The 22979-nt window shown below is 55.3% G+C and overlaps 1 protein-coding gene across 2 annotated transcripts; it reads left to right on the plus strand.

Annotated features, from left to right (window-relative positions):
• The first annotated feature begins 1876 nt into the window (after nt 1-1876).
• Nucleotides 1877-22979, plus strand: SEC14L2 (SEC14 like lipid binding 2). 2 transcript variants are annotated; one of them, XM_004716723.3, is made up of 12 exons: nt 1877-2008; nt 3650-3725; nt 8428-8471; nt 8835-8894; nt 9147-9335; nt 10354-10449; nt 10576-10636; nt 11057-11140; nt 14407-14513; nt 14596-14735; nt 14881-15050; nt 21842-22979. In XM_004716723.3, the coding sequence occupies exons 1-12, from the start codon at nt 1955-1957 to the stop codon at nt 21970-21972; spliced, it is 1212 nt and encodes a 403-aa protein (XP_004716780.1). In that variant the 5' UTR covers nt 1877-1954; the 3' UTR covers nt 21973-22979. The 2 variants fall into 2 exon arrangements, with proteins under 2 accessions (XP_004716780.1, XP_045145542.1); XM_045289607.1 differs by lacking the exon at nt 1877-2008 and adding an exon at nt 3406-3424.

Genomic DNA, 22979 nt, shown 5'->3' on the forward strand with positions numbered 1-22979 from the left:
CTCTCACCAGCTTGCTTGCCAGATAAGGAATGTAGGATTTACCGATCAGATTAGCCACACCTGGAGCAGAGTGAAGACCACCCAAGGGTTCCGACTGGGACTGCTGTGGCCTGTCTCTGCCTCCTCCCACTTCTGGATGAGATGAGAGGCTGGAGGTATCTGCTTCCACTCCCTGGAGACTCGGGTGCTGCCTGCTGTGGCCTGCACAGCCCAGGTGGTGGGGGGCCCAGCAGTGAATAAGGACAATGGGCGAGGCTCTTCACTGGCAGCTTTGGGCAGGCCATGCCCTCTTTGGGCCTCAGTTTGAGCCCCGTGTTAAGGGAGGGGAGCTGCGTGATGTCTGAACGGTCTTTGCCCTCCTCTCCCTCCCAGAGTTCCCCCACACCGGTCTCTGTGTCTCCACAGGAACAATTCTTGCATTCAGCGCGCGCGCGCGCACACACACACACACACACACACACACACACACACACACATTGAGCATTCGTGTCTAGGTCCAGGATGCTCTGCTGGGGGCGGGGGGCTTGTGGGCAACGACCTTATCGTCTAGAAGGGCTGGTGCTACTAAGAAGGGTCCCTGCCAGGTTCTCAGTGTCCCCCTGCCTACTCTGGCTCCTCCACCGCCCTGGCTGAGGCCACACATCCCAGCCACCAAGCCTATGCGTAGGCCCTTCCACTGGCACAGGATGGATGGACGGACGGACTGATTTTCCCTTCCACCCCCTCTTCATCCCAGCTCTGGCACCACTCCTTCCAGGAAGCCACCTCTGACTCGTCTCTCCTTGGGGACACCCTATGGCTAGTGGTCCTTGGCTTTGGGAGGACAGACCGGTATCTGCCTCATTCCTGGACTTTTGGAACAGGGCCTGGGGCCTGGCTCATAGGAAGAGGAAGGAAGGTCCGAGGGGCTATTGCTGCCACCAAGGCAGGAGTGCAGTGGCGGGGCATGCAGGCACCCAGGCAGAAGGAAAGTGTGAGCCATGAAAGGGGGCGATAGGCGGATGCACATCCCAACTTGTGTGTCCATCCCCCAGGTCAGACCCCGCTCTTGTCCCAGGCCTGGGAGGGTCAGGGAGCAGTTGAGCTGCTTTGTAGAACCCTTGGTGCCAAGGCAGCCCAGGCAGGCTGTGGGCAGTTCCGGAGGTGAGGGTGCCCGGCTCAGCACCGAGTGAGTGTGTCCAATGGTGTGTGCTCCACTGGTGCCCCCATGAAGGAGCGTGGCTTGTCACCGGGCTTAGCTGACGGATTAAGTCGCAGACTGGAGCCTCCCCTGAGCAAATGGGGGCTTTCAGATTCAAACCTAGGTCTTCTCTTCCATGGGGCCCAGGTGTGCACCCGGTAGCCGGACAGGACCGGGGGTGGGGGTGGGGTGGAGACTGTCTCCTCTGTGTCCTCAGCCTGGCACCCTGCTCACCACCTTACCTGCCCCTGGCTGTCCACACTGAACACCTCGGGGCCCCAGTGACCACAGCAGTGATGATAAACTCAGGAAATCGATGGCTAGGACAAAAGAAGGGCAAGGGTCACCGGGAGCAACAGCCAAGGCCACAGTTAGCCAGAGGTTAGAAGCGGGGGCTCTGCCCTTTGGGACCTAATCATAGGAAGGGCTCATTAGCATCTAGTCCAATCTCTTCATTGGAGAAACTGAGGCTTACAGAAGCACACAGACCGTTGCCGGGGGTAAGGGGAGGCGCGCGTTGGATTCGGGCCTAGAACCCAGATTGGCCGCTCTCCGCACCACGCCGCGCGGGCCTCCGCCTCCCCCAACTTCACCCACCTAGTGTCGGCTCGCGAGGAGGCGGGGCGCCCCGCCCCCGGGTCCTTTAAGAGGCGTGGCTTGGCCGCGGGCCCGGAGGCAGGGGCAAAAGGCTGGGACTGGACTCGGGCGGCGGAGAACGCGTCCCTGCTCCATCAGCTGTCGCAACCGCCGCGCCCGAGCCGAGCGGGAGCCACGATGAGCGGCAGAGTCGGCGACCTGAGCCCCAAGCAGGAGGAGGCCCTGGCCAAGGTGGGTGCCCCGGTGGGTGCGGAGCCGGCGGGCACCTGCCGGCCTCGCCCCTTCCTCCCGGCTCCTCCTGCCGGCTCGGGGCAGGGAAGTTTCACCATCCCTTCGCCGGCCCTGGGAGAGAACACTTGGCGATGCCACCTGGGAAGAAGCGGTTGCTCCGGAGCCTCTGTGGGCACAAAGGCAACATTCATCCTGGCGCTGGCAGCTGGGCCCGGGGTGGCAGGGGCACGGCTCCTGGTTTCCTCCCATTTCCGGGAGGTTTTCCTCCAGTGGGAGCCCCGGCAACTGCTGGAAGGTGCCCGACAGCTCCTAGCCCCTGCACCAGCCCCAAGTCGCCTTGTGACCTTGAGCATTCAGTGGGTCTGTGTGACCCCGATGAAATGCTAGGTGGGAGCAGCTGATGCGGAGGGTGCCCTTCCGCCTCTGAAGTTTGGAGCTCCGTGACTCATGGGGTTGGGGCGAGGCAGCCCGGGCCCTGGGGGGGGGAGGGGGGCGATGCTCCTTAAGTAGGCACCGAGGAACCCAGGTCCACTGTTTGTGGACACTCTGAGGGCTGGCCCTCCCAGCCGAGGCTCCCAAGCCACGTCGTTTTCCTCACTGGGAAGGAGGGGGTGTGTGGCAGCTGACCCCTGTCCTGGCAGAAGGACCTAGGGGCTTCCTCCTGTGTCTCAGTCTGGGCCTGTCCCCAGGGGGGCTGGAGAAGGAGGCTTGAGTTTAGGGCTGACCTTCGAAGGCAGAGCAGGGATTAGGTGGTGATTAGACTGCACACAAGGCTGGGCAGGATCCTTGTGAGGGGTGGCCTCATGCTGGGACCACATGAACAGTTTTCCTGGGGTGCTGGGAACTGTTGGGATGACCTGATCCCTGGCTGACCTAGGCACGAGGCAATCCTCATCGGTCCCTTCTGGGGCTGATCCGTGGGGTCAGTGACCAAGGGAAATGAGTGGCTCTGAGTTGGCGGGGGTGGGGGAGGAGGGAAGCACGTGGGGCCTGCTGGCCTCAGAGTAGTGAGTGGTGTGGAAATGGGTGGGCCATCCCTGGGGCCAAGGTCCTGTCCCTTGTTTGGTCACTCTTGGAGCTACTCCATCTTTGTGGCTCTTCCTTTCACCGGGATCATCCTCCCTGTTGCCCCTGCAGTCAGTTCCTCCTCTTCCTGACTCCAGGCCAAATCCAAGCCTCTCTGCCACTCCTTTACAAAGTGGACAAGGATGGAAAGACTGTGCCCTGGGCGCAGACAGATTTGGCTTTGCCACCCAGTTCTGCCAACTGGGGGCTATTTGACCTTGGCAAGTGACTCAGCCTCTCTGAGCTCATCTGTAAAATGGGAACAGTAATACTCTAGGGACTCTGAGTGAGCAGTGACCAAGGCACTGCACCAGAATCAGTGCTGGCCACACAGTGATGCCTAAGCAAAAGGTAACCTTTTCTGCGGCATGTTCTAGAGCGTCTGCTGTCACCCCCAGCCCAGGGTGCAGAAGTGCCCTAAGGCCAGGCCAGGGTCTAACTCTCTACCCTCCTTCCCCCCACCACTGGGCACCGGCCGGGTGTCCCCCACAGCACCAGTGCTCTGCCAGTGTCTGCCATGTCGAAGAGGGTGGTCAGGGTAGGGCCTGCCATTCACTCAGCTGCCTCTCCTCACAGTTTCGGGAGAATGTCCAGGATGTGCTGCCCACCTTGCCGAATCCTGATGACTACTTCCTCCTGCGCTGGCTCCGAGGTAAGGGAAGAGGGACAGCGGGGCGGGGCCGGGCCTTGTTCTGGTAACAGAATGGCACCCTCTGGAAACCCTGTCTTCGGTCATCTGAGACTCGGGAGTGCTCAGCCTTTGCAGCCAGAAGGACCTGTGGCAACGGCATGACCTCAGTCCCCTGAGGTTCAGAGGGGTGAAGTGATGCACCCCATGTCTCACAGCGAGTAGAAAGACTAAACCCCAGGTGCTCCCCCCACCCCCCACTCCTTGACAAGTCCCATTCTTCCAATATAGACTTGAGGAACAGGGAAGTGAGAAAGGCCGTGTGGGAAGTTGGAGGCACAGCTGAATCCCAAGTCCTCTGTGCCCTGTTGGGATGGCAGGCCCTTGGCTACCAGTGCCAGTTTGGGCAGCTTGAAGGAGGGCGTGTGCACCAGGAGCCAGGGAGCTCAGCCTGACCCAGATGGAGAAGATATCCCTCCTGCCCTGGCCAGGCACCACAAGCCTAGTTCCAGCTTTGCTCTGGCCTCGCTGGGGCTCCCTGTGCCAGGGTGGAGCTCTGGGAGGACAGGACCAGACAGGGTGGCCATATTGCAAGACGTGGCATGACACGGCTCTGCATGTGAAATGAAGTTTACACCTTTTTCCGAGCATTTGGGTAACTGTCTCCCAACTTTCTGGAACCTTCCCGGTCCTTTCTTGTCATTCAAGTCCTGTGACATTCTCTTAGCTTCTTGTGACATAAAGTTTAATGAAAGTCAGTGACCACCCCATCGAGAGGATCATATGGTTACAGAATCATGCCCCAAACATTCAGTATTTACATTTATAAACACACACACACACACACACACACACACACACACACACACACACCCCTAAAGAGCCTTGGGACAGGTCCAGGGACTGGAGGGAGGGGTCAGGGGCAAGGAAAGAGGTCACTTTTCCTCTTCTCCCTCGCTCTCTCCTTGGGCCCCCACCTTCGTAAGGAACTGCAGCCCAAACGAGAAACACTGTGAGCAGGTGCAGCCCAGAGAGCTGTGTGGGGCCTAACGGCTTCCTGGAAAAGGCCACTTGTTCTCCCCCCACCCCTAAAAGTTTCTAGCCCCGCCCCCCCAGCCTGCCCACAGAGGGCATCAGTCCAGGGCTGCAGGAAAGTGCCCAGCCTTTGCTAAAGGGCAGTAACTAGGAGGGGTGGGTGGAGAGAATGGGAAGACTGTGGCCTTAAAGGGCCAGCTGCAAGATCAACTCACCTAGAGTCCCTGTGAGCTGGAGGGATGGAGTCCCAGATAGCTGTGAGCAGCCAGGGAGCTCGCTTCTATCTAGGACAGCGGTTCTCAACCTGCGGGGTCGCAACCCCTTTGGGGGTTGAACGACCCTTTCACAGGGGTGGCCCGATTCATAACAGTAGCAAGCTGACAGGTATGAAGTAGCAACAAAAATAGTTTTATGGTTGGGGGTCACCACCAGGTCACCACCAGTTGAGGAACTATATGAAAGGGTCGTGGCATTAGGAAGGTTGAGAACCACTGCTCTAGGATGAGGCCAGCCTGAAGCTCTGAATGCTGGTCCCCCCTAGGATGGATGGCCTCTCACTTTACCTGATGCTGGTGGTTTAGCCGAGGAGCCCTGGTGGCGGAGTGGGTTGCGTCGGGGGCTGCTCACCGCCAAGCCAGCAGTTTGGCACCGCCAGCGGCTCGGAAACTCACAGGGACATTTCTGCCTGTTCTACAGGCAGAATCCTCTGTGCGAGGCACTTTAGGTAGGACACCTAGACACAGCCCACCCTCTCACCAGGATATTGAAAGTGCTTTCATTCTCACTGGCCAGGGGCCCGGAGGGGCCGGGAGGCTTACCTGAAGCCGCACCGGAGCAGAATGAGGGCAGACACAGGGATTCCAGGCTCCCAGGCAGGCACCTGGCCCCCTGAAGCAGCTCTGCCTCTTAGAATTCTGGGAGGCCGTCTCATTTGGGCCACACATTTCCTGGGCAGCCACTCAGGCCTGGGCTCTGCCTGCTCAGACCTCACTGTGAATTTTAATTAGGGTTTTCAGCATCATTTTTTTTTTTTTAAGAAACCCTTTCTGTTTCCTGCTTTGATTCGAAAGGACATGCTTGCAAGCTGCGGGGCAGCAGAGTGCTGCGAGGGCAGGTGCCCATCCCCTCGCCCCCTCCTTTCTCCATGATGGCTGCCAGGCCCGGAGCAGTCACAGAAGTCCCCCCCCTCCACCTACTTCCCTCGACTGGGGCCGGGCTCTGGTCACCCCAGGAAGGAGGATTCAGATGGCAAGAACTCACCATCAAACCAGCCCTTTGTCCTAACCCCTTTTCCTTCCACCATCATTTCCCGGAGACCCTCCTGGAGAAGGGCAATCCTCATTTTCTAGGACCACAAATGGCCAAGCAGGAACCTAGGATGCCTGAGGATTCTCTTCTGAGCCCCCCAGCCACCCTCGGGCTGCCTGACTCAGCAGTCTGGGAAGGCACCTGGTGGGGTACTTAATCCAGGAGCAGGTCGGGAGACCCTGGATGTTGGACCAGGGCAGATAAGGATTAACTGAAGAGTCCTCCCCAGATAAAGGGCTCACAGTTCACCTCCAATCCTGCTCCCTGGGAAGATAATGGCTCTCCTCCCCACGGGGTGGCTTTGTGCCTATGCAAGAACCCACATCTCCAGAGCACCCCACTCATGGTCCATCCCTGTGGGCTCTCTCCTCCTGAGAAGATGTTCCCGGCATTGTCTGAGGTTTTTTTTTAGCATCTTCGATCATTCACACAGAGGTGGCCAGTATCTTGACCAAGGTCAGAGACAAGGTGGAAGAGCTAAGAGGCACACCTCGGTGATGTGGTTCTAAAACCTGGCCCATGCTGCCACGATGGCAGATGGAGGGGTGGGTCGTCGGGAGAACTTCCTAAGAGGGAAGACATGTTGGTCCTGCCCATGTGTCTAGCGCTGGTGACATGTGTGGCATTGGATCAGGTCTCCTGGGACGCGAGATGGACAGAGTTAGGGAATGTGCCCCGGCCACGCCCAGAGAGCACTGATTAAGGGACCTGGGACAGTCCAGAGGGCAGCTTGGCTGGCCCAGGTTCCCAGGTGTCAGCAGATCTAGATGCCGATCAGCTCTACCGAGGACTCTCAGCCGGGAGGGGCGGCTCATAGGTCACAGGGCAATGCTGGTCAGGATCTGGATCTCAGGAGGTCTTACAAGGTGAGAGGAAGCGGACTTAACAAGATGAAATTTGAGAGGGATAGATTTAAGGTCCAGAAAAGCTCCTCTCCATTTATGGGCTCCTGGAGGCTTAGCAGCAGCACAGGTGAAAAGGATTTGGGGGTTTCAGTTAACTGTAAGCTCTACCTGAGTTAAGGGTGTGACGAGCTGCCAGAAAAGCCAGGCAGACAACACCTGGTGCCGGGCTTGCTCCACACATCCACCAAGACATGGTTTGGGTGGACTTGGAAGCAAGTTGTGGGGACTGGTGAGGGGTGGGCAGCCCGGCAACATGTGCCAGGATTGGAAAGGTGGTCAGATGACCTTCTTGGCGTGTCTCCTAACTCAACATCCCAGTGAGAACGGAGGGAAGATGGGCAGCTAGGATTATTTGGGAGCAGGTAGCCTGGTGGGCGGGGGATGGGGGGTGGTGGTGGGGGAGGCAGCGAGGAGGTCTTTCTGTTCAAGCCCACAAAATAGAAGGTTGGCCCAGGTGGCTTTTCATTCCCCAACCCTCTGGGGACTCTGGGAGGAGGGGTCTTTGTGTTCCCAACGTGAGGGAGGCACTAGGACAATCCAAACTCCTTGCCACGGTGTGGATGGAGAGCTCTTGAGGATGAGCCTTTAGGGTCGAAGAGAACTGTCCCTGTGGATTTCTGAGGCTGTAAATCTTCATGGGAGCGGAAAACCTCTTCTTTCTCCCTGAATGATCCACGAGGGCTGCAAAAGCAGATACCTACACTTTATCTTGGATTATGGGATATAGTACATGTTTTTAATTGCTGGGTGGTAGAGTGTTGAGTGGTTTTGTTTGTTTTTTTTCCCTGAAAAGGGGGCAATAGGCCAGATAAGTTTGCCAACCTAGCTGTTAGAGCAGGGGTCCTCAAACGTATTAAATAGGGGGCCAGTTTACTGTCCCTCCTACCCATTGGAGGGCTGGACTGTGGTTGAAAAAAAACTATGAACAAATTCCTATGCACATTGCACATAAGAAGTAAAAAAACAAACGGGGCAAAAACACTGGGCGGGCCGGATAAATGCCCTGGGCGGGCCGCATGTGGCCCGCGGGGCCGTAGTTTGAGGAGCCCTATTTTAGAGTATGCACGGGTTCTCTGAGAGCAGGACAAAGATGACAGCAACCCCTCTATCACCCTCGGATGTTTGTCCAGCTGCCCTCAGATGATGGGGAGCTAGGTTCATCTTTGAGCTGTGGGTCAAACTCTTAGGGCTGGATGGAGATAAGCTTTGCCCATGTAAGGGGAAGGCCCATTGATAAGGGACCAGGGTGCACTTTCCCTGAAGGAGATAAGACCTTTCACCTGATTGCATCCACCGGGATCAAACTCTTCTGACCCTGAAGTCACAGTGTTGCCTTTCATTGCTCCCAAATGTGACCTGCTGTCCCCATAAGCCCAAGAGCTGTGGTTCTGTAGATGCCCTTGTTGAAGGGCCACCCCACATTAGCTTCTGCCTGTACGGGGACCTGGCTTCACCCCAACCGTGTTTCCCTCTTACAGCAAGAAGCTTTGACCTGCAGAAGTCAGAGGCCATGCTCCGGAAGGTGAGGGTCACCTGACTCGGCATTCCCCCATTGGCTCAGTCCCTCCCCTTGCTTGGACCTCTTTTGCTCACCCCAATTTCAGTCTGCAGTTTGTGCAACAGACCCGAGTATTAGCCCACCCCCATGGCCTTGGCCTCTGGTGCAGAGTAACAGCCATCTCCCAGAAGCAGCGTGCGGAGGTATGGGCCAGTGAAGGGTTCTAGCATCCTTTCCTGTCAAAGGCCTTCTGCAGTCATTCCTTTTCCATCCCTGCTGTCTCAGGACCCACCTGTAGTCTGCTTGTGTGGTGTCACCCAGTGCTCACTACCTATGAAGGGTCCCCCTCCCACCTCACTTTTTAAATCCCCGACTGCATGTTTGCAGCATGTGGAGTTCCGGAAGCAAAAGGACATTGACAACATCATCAAGTGGCAGCCCCCAGAGGTGAGCACACACTCATTGTCCTGCCCTGGGCTCATTTGAGGTTGACTAGGCCCAGGGTGTCGCTGGGTCTGTTCACCGGGGCCCTTCAGGGGAGGCGTGGGATTGTGCCATGAGCCCTGCCGGTTGCCAGTCTGGGTCTTCATTGTCCCTCAGGGGAGAAGCTGAAGAGCCCAGAGCCTGGCCTTGTGGCACAAGGATGGGACAGATGCCCTGGGACAGCAGCCCAAGCCCCTCCTCTGTGTCTTTGCCCAGGTGATCCAACAGTATCTGGCAGGGGGCATGTGTGGCTACGACCTGGACGGCTGCCCTGTCTGGTACGATATCATTGGGCCTCTGGATGCCAAGGGGCTGTTGTTCTCAGCCACCAAACAGGACCTGCTCAGGACAAAGATGCGGGACTGTGAGCTGCTGCTGCAGGAGTGTGTCCGGCAAACAGCCAAGGTGAGTGGATGACTGTGGTTAAAAAGTTGAGTTAACCATCGGTGGAGGCATTCAAGCAGGAACGGGACACGGCACAGGAATTGGAGCACAGCTTTAGTATGGGAGGAAGCTGGGCTGTCTGCTCCCGTAAAGATGTACAGCCCCGGACACCCTATACAGCGTCGCTGTGAGTTGAAATCAACTTGATGGCAGTAGGTGGGTGGGTTGGCGGCGAGACCCAGACGTTAGAACTTCATAGACCAGCGACGCTTCAATTTTTAGGCACTGAACTAGTTACTGTTGCTAATCTTTTATTTTGCCAAGTGAGGCCTTTAACCAGAGTACTAGCTATGGTTGCCACAGTCCACACCCCAAACCATAGGAATGTCAGACTCTCTCAGAATGAGGACAGTCCTTGAAATGGAATACGCTTGGCTTTATGGTCAGCTCAGGGCATTAGCTTTTTCCCCAGCACTTGTCTGGGGGCTGGTCCAGACCAGCTCTTCTGGACTTGGGTTGGACAGAACTGGTCAGTGCCTGCGAGTGAAGCGGCTCACAAGACCCCAGGACTGAGTGCCTCACCGTGCTGTCCCCAGAGGGCTTGGCGGTTCAGAAGCAGATGTCCCCCGCTCAGACGGCAGAAGAGGCCTCAGATGTCGTCTAGAACCATCCAGATCTGACTGAGAACAGGGAGATTCAGGAAGAGCGACTGGCCAAGCCACAATGCCAGATCATCTCAGTCTGGAAAACCCGACATCTGGCCCCTCTTAGACCCAGTCCTTCCAGTTTGTGGTGCCGTCGGCATTTGCCCTGGCGTCTTAGGAGCCTTGGCGGTGCAGTGGTTGAGTGGTTGGCCCCTCGAGCCCACCGCTGCTCCACAGGGAACGGATGGGACGACGGTCGGAAAAGACCGACAGTCTCGGAGACCCTGTGTGGCGGCTCTACACTGTCCTGTGGAGCCACAGTGGACTCGCTGGGGGCGGTGGGGGGGCTTCTGCTGTGGAATGGCCAGACAAGACTGCTCCGCCACCCCCTGCAGGTGGGGAAGAAGGTAGAGACCATCACGATGATTTATGACTGTGAGGGGCTTGGCCTCAAGCATCTCTGGAAGCCAGCCGTGGAAGCCTACGGAGAGGTAAGGTGGCTGTCAGGTGTCCACCAGTGGCGAGGGGAGGGCGAGTTGGTGAAGCGGTAGGGGCAAGTTCTGGCCTAGAGGAGGCAGGGGTCTGAGGCTGCTGCCATCCCTGTTTTGTTTCCCCAGTTCCTCTGCATGTTTGAGGAAAATTATCCTGAAACGCTGAAGCGTCTTTTTGTTGTGAAAGGTAAGAGGGCCGAAATGCCAGCGGGCCAGATTAAGAAGAGGGGAAGCTCCGGGCGCCAGAGGGCATGTTGAGATGGCTGACCCTGGGTGCCTCTGTCCACCTCCCAACTCACAAAGCTTTGCTAGGTTTCCTGGCTCCTCTGAAGGAGTTCCTGGGTGGCGCAGACAGTTAAGCGTTTGGCTACTAGCAGTTCTACTGTGCACACACTGAGTCGCGATGGGTTGGAATCAAGCCCTAGGCAGCAAACTATAGCCCCCTTTGGGTGCACAGCCAGGGAGATGGGAAGGTAAGAGTCATGCTGGGCCTCAGAGTCCGGCTGTCCAGGGTCCACAGCCCTGGGGGACATGTGGAGTGACACTGGACCAACACCGTAGAGAGGGGCATGTTGCTCCTTGCTTCATCTCCTGTTCTCTGTTCCAGCCCCCAAGCTGTTTCCTGTGGCCTATAACCTCATCAAACCTTTCCTGAGCGAGGACACGCGCAGGAAGATCATGGTCCTGGGAGGTGAGTGGCCTTGAACCCGGGCTGGCTGTAGAGCTGTGGCCATAGCAATCAGGGTGAAGGGCCCTTCGGCTGGTCTGGGACCCGGGACATCTGGGACAGAGCCAGGGCCTTCCTGTCATGTTGGCTTGCTCGGGGACTCTCTCAGCCGCGCTTGAACAGCGGGGCAGCATACTGCAGCTCACCGGCCCTACACGGCTCTCCCGGTACGTCCATGTGGCTCTGAGGCAAAAGTGAACATTTTTAAAGGCTCTTCTTCAGATAATGGTGATTTCATTGGTTTGTAAAAACATATTTTTGGGCTCTCGAATAATTTTGAAATTGTTGGAAGGGACAGGATTGGCTCTTCTGGCTCAAAAGTTTGCCGACTGCTGGCCTAAAAAAAAGCATGGGGCTCATCACGGTAGAGTCAAAGATGCAGGAAACCCTAGTCTTTGACCTCAAAAGCTCAGTTATAACAAGGGTCAGAAGGCCTGCCTAGAGGAAGCTCTGATACCAACCGGAAGGGGACAAGGAGAGGGAAGAGAAGGTGCCACGGGAGTCCTAGGACCAGAGCTTGCTTTCCCGTGGGGGCAACTAGGAGTGGCTCCATTGAACAAGCACCTCTGATGAACCAGGGTCTGCTAAGCGCTGAGGCAGGAAAGATGCATGAGAGTCTCTTGAAGCCTCTGGAGGAAGGGATACAGTCAGATGGGACAGTGTGACATGGGAGATATGAAAGAAGGGGCCGCAAAACGCATGGGAGCACCGAGGAGCAGGGCACGTGTAGGGAGGAAGCGGTACCTGAGCTGTCGACTGCAGAATGGAAAAGCATCCCGCCAGATGGAGCAAGGCAGCACGAACAGCACTGAGCAAGCATGGCCTAGGCAGGGTTTGGGGGATGGGAGGCAGACTATATCAAGAGATGAGCTGGACAAAGACCAAGATCCGGGCCACCGAGAATCCAGGGCACCCTGCCCGGAAGCTGAGACATGAGTACACTTGCCCCTGGGGACCAGAGATGCGTTCTAAACATAGGATTTTTAAATCGAGAGATTGTATCCGCAGGATTGTGAAGAACAGATCCACGGGGCCACGGGGCCTGTTTGCATACGATGGCCATTGCTCAGTGAACCAGGGCAGGGACAGTGGGCCAGAGAGTTGAGGGTGGACCGAGGACATCCGGGTGAAACCAGCAGAACCCCATTGATTGGATGTGGGGAGTAGGGGTGCCCGAGGAAGCTAAAAGGACTCCTGGTGTCTGACAGGACCGAGCTGATGGTGATCCCTTCGTCCAACACGGATTCTGTTCACCCGGAAGCAGAAGCTTCCCAAGTCGGACTTGAGTCCGTGAGATGGGCAGAGGTTGGGAAGACTGGATCCTGATGCTCTGGAGAGAACTCCACTCTGGAGCTCTGGCCACCCTCAAGTCTAGGCCGTAGGTCAGACCCTGAGGAGGAGGAGAGGCATCTTCCTCACGGAAGAACGGAGACTAACGATGGAACCCTGAGGACAACCTGAGCTCAAGAGCAGGCCAGGAATTAGGAACCCACCAGGGAGCCTGAGAAGGGATTAAAGAGGTTGGCAGAGAAGCAGGCCAACCGCCTGAGCGTGCAGGAAACGGCGAACATCAGGCCACGGGGACAGTGTGATTGAAAACCCAGCCAGGAGGATGCTCAGGAGTCCAGTCAACCCCAGGCAGCAAGGAGTCCAGTGTGCGTGGAGCAGGCATGAAGTGTGCTGGGAGGAAGGGCTGGAGAAGGAGACCGGCTCACAGAAGGCTTCACACCATCCGGACTTGAACTTGGAAGTAGGTACTAGACCATCTGATGGTCTCTGAACCCAAACTCACAGCCGTGGAGTTGGTTCTGACTCTTGGTGACCCTCCAGGACAGGGTCCACCTGCCCCTGTGGGTTTCCGAGACTGCGGCTCTTTCTGGGAGTGGGAAGCCCCGTCTTTCCCCCTGGTTTCTGAACAGGAAGGCTGAAAAACGTGCTCTCTTATCCTGAATATGGGCAGGAAGCCACTGGTGTGGAGAGTGAAGCGGGTGGAAGGTCTTAGACTTTGGGGTTCAAGGCCGAGCCCTGACAGCAAGTTCTGCTTCTTGGTGCCTCCGTGACACTTCCTGTAGGATGGGAAGACGCTTGACCGCCCCTCACCTCTCCGGCTGAGTCGGAGGAAGAAAGTAAAAATAAGAGCAAAAGGCTTATGATTTGTGGTTTTTCTGCTGCTACCACCCACCACGGGCATGAGACGGGCTGGTTTCCTGGCAGCAGAACTGTGTAGAAGGTTCCGTCTGTTCTCCCACCCACACTCTTTTCACCGATCCTGACTTGGGCTGAGAAGGTGCAGAATCTGCAACAGAGGAGGGAGGAAATTCACTTTTGAGGTGGCCCCTGGAGCTTCAGGGCACAGCTTCCACCACCCCAGCCAGACCACAAGACCCCGTGTTCCCAGGCGTGTGTTGCGTGGTCACGGCCATCTGAAGGCATGAAACCCTGCATTGACACTGTTGGTTCCCAGCCAGCGTGCCGGACAGGGAGCACTGGGCTGCGGCAGCTGCTCATACAGAGTCTAAATAGTCCCCATATCAAAAGACCGCACTTGGCGGGGGTTTGTTTCGTAATTTGGACCCTGGAGTCAGACTTTCCTGGTTAGGAAGCACCTTGCTTAGAAAAATAACAAGTGAAATCTCTGGCCACTGACTGCCCAGAACAACAGAAGCGGAAGTGAAGGAGGCTGGGGGAAAAGCCAGGGGCAGCCACGTGAGAGGGTATGTGCCACAGGGATGGCCGAGAGAGCCCTGTGTGGCCTCACATGGAAAGCAAGACACAGGACCTGCCAGCCCACCACCAGGCCGTCTAGGCGGAATGCCTGTCTGTCTCCTGCTGGCACCTCAAGTGTTCGTGTATCACCTCCCTGGGTGTGAGACTACACTCCCATACCCGCGGGGCACTTCACTGTTTACAAAGCCTCTCAAGAACCTGGTTTCCTTCATTCCCATACTCCTGCAAGGCAGGAGGGACCGGGTTCTCTTCTTAGCGAGGTTCAGAAGGAACTGATTTCTGGACCAAAGAAATTCACACCCGTGGGTCACACTGCTGGTCAGAGGCAGGGAGGACAGTGATGTGGGACTCCAACTTCCTGTCCTCTGGCAAGGGCTCCCTCTACAGTACTATGTTATGTGTGCAGCCCATCCCTCCTGCAGAGAGAGAGAGAGAGAGAGAGAGAGAGAGAGAGATTGCCTGGTGGCGGACATATCTTTCTTCCTCTTTCCCTCTCCTGCTAGCAAACTGGAAAGAAGTTTTACTGAAACACATCAGTCCTGACCAGCTGCCTGTGGAGTATGGGGGCACCATGACTGACCCTGACGGGAACCCCAAGTGCAAATCCAAGGTATGGGCCTGCCAGGGGCTGGAGGTGAACAGGACGCGAGGCTCAGCCCCATGTTGCCGCTCACTCCCCGCCCTGGTTCTAGATCAACTTCGGGGGTGACATCCCCAAGAAGTACTACGTGCGAGACCAGGTGAAGCAGCAATACGAACACAGCGTGCAGATCGCCCGCGGCTCCTCCCACCAAGTGGAGTATGAGATCCTCTTCCCCGGCTGTGTCCTCAGGTAGGCCGCGCCTTCCAGGACACCCGAGCCTCACATCTGTAGGCGCCCAGGGTGGCCTGGGGTGGGAGAAGGCCTGCTGCCAGGACCCCAGCCAGGCCACACGCAGAAGGACTGTGTTTCAATGACTGCTGGACAAACCCTGCAGGTGGCAGTTTGCATCAGATGGGGCCGACATCGGCTTCGGGATCTTCCTGAAGACCAAGATGGGGGAGCGGCAGCGGGCGGGCGAGATGACAGAGGTGCTGGCCAATCAGCGCTGCAACGCCCACATGGTGCCCGAGGACGGGACTCTCACCTGCAGTGATCCGGGCATCTGTGAGTACCTTGGGCTCCCTACCCTAACCCTGCCTTAGAGGCCCCTCCTCCAAGGCCGTGAGAGCTGCAAGTGCGTTCGGCCAGTTCACCCCTCTCCTGGCACACAGAGGGGAGAGGACATGGGCTTGAAGTGAGACTGGTTTTCAGCAGGGCAGGGTTCTGATCCAGGGCTCCCAGGTCTGGGCCAGTCACAGGGACCCACAATGCCTGCCCTCTGCCCCAGGTCAGACAGGGTCTGTGTCTGTGGCTAGACATTTCTTGAGGTAGTAACTTTTCCAGAAGCCAAAGAGGCAAGACTGGGTGGGTGGTGTTGGTGAGCCAAGTGGCCCAAAGCTCCGCCTGAGTGTGTCTCAACCCCGCAGAGGCCACAAAATGAGCAGATAGGACATGAATGAACAGGCAATTTATACCAGAAAAGGAAGAATGGCAAAAAACAAAACAAAACAAACACCAAAAGACCCCCAAACCTGAAACAACCCAAGCTCAGTGCCATCCAGTCGATTTTGGTTCATCGCGACAGTTAGGACAGACAGAGTTGAACTCCTACGGCTTTCTGAGGCTAGACGTTTTTATAGGAGGAGAAAGCCTCCTCTTTCTCTCAGAGCGGCTGGTGGGTTTGAACAGTTTACCTTTTAGCTAGCAGCCCAATGAATAACCCACTACATATGTGGAAAAATATGCAGCCTTAATGACTTTGCAATGTCTTTTGTAATTCCCTTTGGCTCAGCCATCTACAGGAACATTTGTACAAGTGCCCCCAACACATGGGGACGAGATATTTCTAGCAGCTCGGGAAACTGGCAGTAAACTAAAAACCCAAACCAAACTTGCTGCCATCGACTCATAGTGACCCCCCTGTGGGTTTCCGAGACTGTAACTGTGTTCAGGAGTAGAAAGCCCAATCTTTCTCCCGAGGAGCTTCTGGTGGTTTCGAACTGCTGACCATGCGATCACAGCCCAAGGTGTAACCACTTCACCACCCAGGCTCCCATAGCAAAAACCAAAGGACCACAATAAAGGTCTTGTCAAATATATCATGGTCCACACAGTGGAGCACCACATGCCTGTCAATGCAAGTAATTGGCATGTAAGATGTCTGAGAACCGGTAAACAAGGCATGATTCATAGACATGGCATTCATAGGCATGGATGTATTCACTTTGGTAAAAAACAAACGACAACAATCAGCAAGCATATAGCCACGGAAAAGAATTCTGGGAGAGCTCTGCTGATTCCAACAGTGGTCACTCTGGGGTAGGAGAAAGCTTATTGGGAGGGGCCTTCATTTTTTCACGCTATCCCTAGAAATAGAAAACAGTTCACAACCGCCACTGACAAGCAGAAACCACTCACAAACACCCGCTCTCCCCTGCCCATCCGGTTGTTCAGTTTGCCCTCTATCAGGGCCCAGGAAGTAGTTCAAGTGGCTGGAGCCGGCCAGCCACTCTGCTGGGCAAGGACGTGGCCATCTCCTCCTATAAGGATAAAACCCCAAACTAAATTCACTGCCGTTCTGACTCACAGAGACCCCACAGGCTACGGCAGAACTGCCCTCTGCTGGGGTCCCGAGATTGGGAAATTGTGGGAGCGGCTGGCGGGTTTGAATGGCTGAGCTCATGCCTCGCACCCAACACGGAGCCCCCCAGAGCCCCTGCCAGCGTAGATGGCAGTCCTGGAGATCTGTGGGGGCAGCTCTGCTCTGTCCCCTACGGTCACGTTACAAGAGGGCAGCCAAAAGTTCACGCAAGAATGGAATGAAAAGATCGTGCCATTTTGGGGACCAACTTTTGGAAGCTCCCTTGGGTTCAGAATGGGCTCGACAGCAGTGAGTTTGGGTTGGATCAGAGCCAAGGGGCCATGTGCCGAAAATCACTGAGATTTTTAGACAAGGGCCCCCTCCAGCTGCACTAACCTGCAGATGGAGGGCAATGAGGCCATGTGATCCGGTGTGTAGCACCTAGCATGAGGCGTAGCATGTAGGAAGCACTCAATACACTGTCGTCACCATTACTAGCAGGGCAAAGTGGGGAGGGGGAAGGGTGGGAAACAGGAGTGGGTGGGGGCCTGTCCCTGAGACAGTGCTGGGCGGTGGAGAAGCCAGGGCCCCATTTCCATGGCGACAGCACCAAGAGATGTGAACTGGCCCCATAGATGCCTCAGCTCTGTCTGTCTACACCTCACCCACCTCAGCTCCTGCCTCTCCTCCCATATCCCTGGCAACCTTCAGTCTCTCCTGCCCCCTCCTGACAGCTGCTTGGTGCTAGAGCATGACTCTTCAGGGATGGAGAATGCCCTTGTTAGTGAGTGGCTGGCTCTGCTGCGAGACCTGTACCCGGGGGGCATACTGTGTGCTTCCGCCAGAAAAGCCTCGCACCAGCCCGGACTCTGCCACCCCCGGAGCACAGTGCACTGGCTAATAGAAACCTGGATTTTGTCTTTCATGGGAGGGGAAGCTGGAGTCTAGATAGAGGAGGGGTGTGTTTCCTCACAAAGGAGACACTAGAGAATGCTAGAAGCCCAGGCTTGGAGATGGTCAGGTTCAGCTCTTGATTTGTGGAGGAGCATTTTGTCCTTCATCACACCACCTCCTCCGTGTTGTCGGGCACTGCCCTCACTCTCACTTAACCAGGCGGCTTTCGTTTGCAAATCCTCAGTTCCGTTCAGCTCCTCTTGGCTACATTCCCAACAGGAACCTTGGTCTGCCTGCAGGGCCCTGATCAGCTTGCTTCTCGGCCCCTGGAGGAGCCCCTGCAGCCACTCACCCTTCCCAGGTAGAAAGACGATGAGTCTGGCTTCCTTAACCCAAGCCCAGGGCGAACTCCGCGTTAGCAACAGTACGTCTGGCAGAGGGCAGCGCCGTGGGGAACTAGTCTGCCCCATAGAGTAGAACATAACCAGCCCCGTGGGGAAATGACATTCCCAACTGTCAGAGCACATGAGCCCCCAGCCCCAGGCCTCCGGTCCTGAACGAAAACCAAACCCCGACCCACCGCCATCCAGTCGATTCGGACTCAGACCCTCTAGAGCTGAGCAGCACTGCCCCTATGGGTTTCCCAGGCTGTGAACCTTTATGGGAGCAGGAAGCCTCCTCTTCTTCCTGAGCAACAGCTCGTGGGTTCGAACTGCTGACCTTATGTTTAGGGGCTCCACACAAAACCCTCTACGCCACCAGGGATCCTTGGACACTAACTTACTGCGAGGGGGGGCGGATATTAAATATCAATTGTTTTCCCTCAATGTATTGAGGGCTGCTAAGCGTGGACCACCCTGGGAATGGAAAGAGGCTCTTTGAAAAGGCATCTCTGACTATTTAATCAGAGTTTGCTTTCTTCCTCCTGAAAGTGGACGAGAGCAGAGGCTCCGAGTCTGAGGTCTGTAGGACCCCAGAGACCCCACCCCCACCCCTTCCCTCAGCAGTGGCTCTCAGACCACACACTCCTCTTTCATAACAAGTCCTTTCTGATGTCACCTTTACTGTTCGAAACGAGATCCACGATCATGTGACCAACCAACATAATCCGCAAATAGTCAAAAACAAAAAACCCCCAAAACAACACATACGCTTAGAAGGAAACAGTTTTCTTTTGTTTCGGATGCTCTTCTTCGGATTGGTGCACTTCCCCTGCGGGTCCACGGTGGGCCCCAGGGATCTGCCACTGTTTCATCAGCCTTTCAAGCAGGTCCCTCACTGCCATCGGATCGATGCCGACTCTCAGAGACCCCACAGGACAGGGGAGAGCTGCCCTTTCTCAGTGTCTGAGACTGTGACTGCTTACAGTGCTGCCTTTCTCCCTCCGAGTGGCTGGCAGTGTTGAACTGACCTTCGGGATTGTAGCCCAATGCAAAACCATCAGGTCTCAGTTACGCCCCCCCCAACACTAAGAAGCCTGCAATTGAAGGATCTGTAGGGCCTGGAAAGTCCTGGAGGACGTGACAAGTGTCCCAGCGCAACTGGGACAAACTTGAGCCAGAGCGATTGTGCTGCCTTCAGCCCGTGCCCGGGCGTAAGTCTGGGCCTTCTTTTGAAGGGTGATGTATCCAAGACAGAGTCACCTCCAGCTTGGTGCTTGGTCGAAGAAGCTCAGAGACCTCGTGTCCAGCGAGGCCAACTCTTGGCTGAGTCTCTGATATCTGGGCAGATGAGGCTTCCCTCGCTAGAGGACCCTGCCTTGCACCCATTGGTCCTGCAGAGAGGTGACTAACAGGGACTCACTTTGCACCACGAAGGAAGGGCGCGTGGAATGTGTACCCTCGCTCTAAAATGATGTTTTATTCAGGGATGAGGAAGAGGGAGGGCTAACTCTCAGGATCAACCAGTTTGTTTTGTTTTGCTGGGAAATGGGGAAGGGGTGGAGCTTGTGTTTTGTTGTCACCCCCCCTTCTCTTGAAGAGGTGTTTGACTGAAATGGAACAACTGCTCAAAAAACCACTTCGAATTCAAGACAGTCTGTCCCGTTGCTAAGATTTGGTTTTCTCTCTGGGGAAGAAACCCCTGCTAAGAGGTGTTGTCTGTGACCCCATCAGATCTCTTCCTGTGCCCTTAAAAGGTACTGCCACCCTAGTAACTGTGTGCCACGTAGTGCACGTTTGGAGACATTTCAAAATTGTACAACGTATCAGGAATTAAGGAGAACTTTCCCTTTAAGACAAACACCGGATAGCACCATGGGAGTGCTTGGGGTGGAGTTAGTCAGGCAGCCAAAGCCAGGGCTCGATGCACAGATAAATGTACTTACGTGTGTCACAGACTACTTACAAACTGCCCTGCTGCAGTTATTCCCAATGGGCCTGCACTGAGCACCCTTGTCCACTTCTCTCTCTGGGGGATAAAGTGCTGGTTCAAACAGCCTCGCACCTTTTACCTTTTATCAGACACTGCCCAGGACTGGGTTTTTCAGGGCTTATATCAAACTTCCTGTCACGGAGTTGATTCTGACTCACAGCAACCCATTAGGACAGGGTAGAACTGCCCCTGTGGGTTTCTGAAACTGTCACGCTTTTTTTTTTTTCAATCATTTTATTGGGAGCTCTTACAGATATAACATTCCATAGTTCAATCACATCAGTCAGTATTGGACAGTTGCTACCACAGCCAGTTTCAAAACATTTTCTTTCTTTTTGAACTCGATATCAGCTCCCCTTTGTCCCCTCCCTTCCCTGCCCTCACCACCAGGAACCCTTATTTATTTTTTGCTGTATCTTATACCAACCAATATATCAATTTACGTACAATTCTGTCTTTTGCTCACGTGGAGTGAGGTTATACAGTCATCAGTGCAATCAGCTGTTCTCTCCACCCCCACCCCACCCCCCATTCCTGTATCCTCAGGGAACCGTTACTCCTGTTACTGTTTCTAAAGGGTTATCTTTCTTAGCTTTCATGTATCAAATGATCTTAACTATACAAATGAACATACGAAAGTCTAACATGATTAATGAGGTAAAACAAACAAAACCATAATAGTAAGGGGAGGAAATATTGAAGACCTAGAGGATAGTTATTTGGTTCATCAGTGCTATACTGCACTCTGGATTTATCATCCCTTCTGTGTGGTCCTTCTGAAAGGGACTGTCCAATTATCTTAAAGGTAGGTTTGGGGTCTCCACTATGTCCACGCCCCTTCACATTGATTTGGTTGCTTTGTGAGATTATATAACTCTTCACGGGAGTAGAAAGCCTTGTCTTTCTCCCAAGGAACGGGTGGTGGTTTTGAATGGTTAACCTTGCAGTTAGCGGTCCAATGCTTAACTACTATGCTACCAAGGTTAGAGGGCAGAAAAATCACCTGGTGGTGCAGTGGGTAAAGCACTCAGCTGCTAATTGAAATGACTGAACCTTGGCCAAGGGAGAAAGGTGAGGCCGTCTAAACTGTAAAAGCTTACAGCCTCAAAAACCTTCTGGGGCAATTCTGCCCTGCCTGGTCAGTGTTATGACTTATCGGTGTTGGCTTTGAGTGGGAGGCTGGCAGGACAAAGGAAGTCGTGGGGACTGGGGGGAGCAGAATCTGACATTCTTGGTCATTATACTTCCTTACTGTGTGACACAGGGCTGCCTAGCCACCTTTAAAATTGTATATAACCCCATCATTCCTGGGGTGATTGTGAGCTGTTGATAGATGCTATGGAGCCTGTTCCTACGCATAGCGGCTTCCTGTACAACAGATCAAAACATTGCTGGTCCTGCGCCATCCACACAATTGTTACGTTTGAGTTCATTGTTGCAGCCGCGGTGGTCAATCCATCTCGAGGGTCTTCTTTTTCACTGCCCCTCTACATCACTACGCATGATGTCCTCCTCGAAGGCCTGGGCATAACATGTCCAACATGCAGGAGACGAAGTCTTGCCATCCTTGCTCTGCACTTCTTCCAAGACAGCTTGGTTGGCTGTGGTTTGGAGTAAGCTCACAGATTCCCCGAGCTGAGGCACACAAACAGCTATTATGACTATTTTTGTTCCTGCTGCTGTTGCTAATTCTGCTCCCTCTTTTCAAGGGCCAGTTCCAGTTCCCCTAGGAAGCTTTCCATAGGATTTCAGTGTACAGGATCTGTACGATGGCTACAGACATCATTATCTCTCTCCCATGTCAGTATGACACATGACATATTTTGTTTTTTGCTGCGTGGGAACACCATCAGCCCAGCTCCACGAGGGCCATAGCTTAGGCTTCCTTTAGCCACGTTAGTATCGCACTGCCCTGCTCAGTCAACAGGAACAACAACCGCTGCCCCCGCCACCCCCCCCAGCCCTTCCTGAGAACTGTCTGATAGTCTGCTCTTCTGCCTCCCCCCAGATGTCCTGCGCTTTGACAACACCTACAGCTTCATTCATGCCAAGAAGGTCAGTTTCACGGTGGAGGTCCTGCTTCCAGACAAAGCCTCCGAAGAGAAGATGCAACAGCTGGGGGCAATCACCCCGATGTAACACCTCCATCCCACCCCAGGCCTGGCCCCCCACTGTGTCTCCCAGTCGATTTCCAACCCTGGCAGCAGTCATTTTTACTAGCACCCTGCAGCTCAGACAGTGGGATGGAGGAAAGGCATCAGGCTGGATGTGGGGAGCTTTCATGTCAGAATCAGGGAGAGGGACAGTGGCTGGAGTGGCTCTCCTTGCTGCCCAAATGGTCCAGCCATCCCAGGGGTTGGGCAGCATGACGACAGGACCAAACGGTCTCCTAAGTTGTGCCAACTTCACCCACCCCATGACAGCTACGGCAGGGAGTGGGGGGGACCTTGGGGTGATAGCAGGGAAACAAAGATAGGGGAGAAACTGCAACCTAACATTTAAGGGGAGCCAGCTGCAGGGAGGAGCTTGTTCCTACATGAACGTGTAATTCTAGATCTTAATGAGTAGCTCGTTAGCCAGTTGCTAGAATTATGGTTGGGCTCAGAGCCTTCCCAGCACCGAGGCCAGGATAGCTCTGGTTTTTCTCAGGTTGGGGGAGGTGGCCCGAGTCCACATTGATCTTCCCACTCAGGGGCAGATGAACAGGCTCCCTCTGTCACCCCAAGGATGCCAGCCACCCCTGGCTGACTCCTTCATGATTCATTGCTGTTCACTCAGGGCTTCCCGGGGCAGCGAGCCACTGTCCACCATGCAAACAGGGGTCAGGGGAAATTACAGGGCACAGGAGTCCCAGCCTAGGGAGAAGCCAGGGAGGCTGGGGTGCCAGTGTACCCCTGAACCTTCCATTTCCCTCTCCTCTAGAAGCCCTCCTTCTGAGCACCCTAGACAGAAATGACACACAGGAACAAGACAATAGCACACACACAGGGCACTTCCCAGTTTGGGTCTCCTGGGGTGGCTGGCCCTGTTGCAAGGGATAGGCAGGCTTGAGTGGAGAGAACCTCCTGGATGGGCCACGTAGGGAGGCTGGTCCTGCACGAGGCCAATGGCTGGGCCTGCGTCTGACGGGGCCGGGGCCGGGGGTG

The sequence above is a fragment of the Echinops telfairi genome, unplaced genomic scaffold (genome assembly GCF_000313985.2).
Source record: "Echinops telfairi isolate 266 unplaced genomic scaffold, ASM31398v2 ScPeMD7_29;HRSCAF=101, whole genome shotgun sequence".
Lineage (NCBI taxonomy): Eukaryota > Metazoa > Chordata > Mammalia > Afrosoricida > Tenrecidae > Echinops > Echinops telfairi.

Bases quoted from the DNA above. Each gene is read 5' to 3' on its own strand.
- SEC14L2 (XM_004716723.3), top strand. From the start codon at position 1,955: ATGAGCGGCAGAGTCGGCGACCTGAGCCCCAAGCAGGAGGAGGCCCTG. The intron at 10,637-11,056 runs GTAAGAGGGCCG...TCTCTGTTCCAG, and splicing joins GCGTCTTTTTGTTGTGAAAG to CCCCCAAGCTGTTTCCTGTG. The intron at 11,141-14,406 runs GTGAGTGGCCTT...CTCTCCTGCTAG, and splicing joins GAAGATCATGGTCCTGGGAG to CAAACTGGAAAGAAGTTTTA.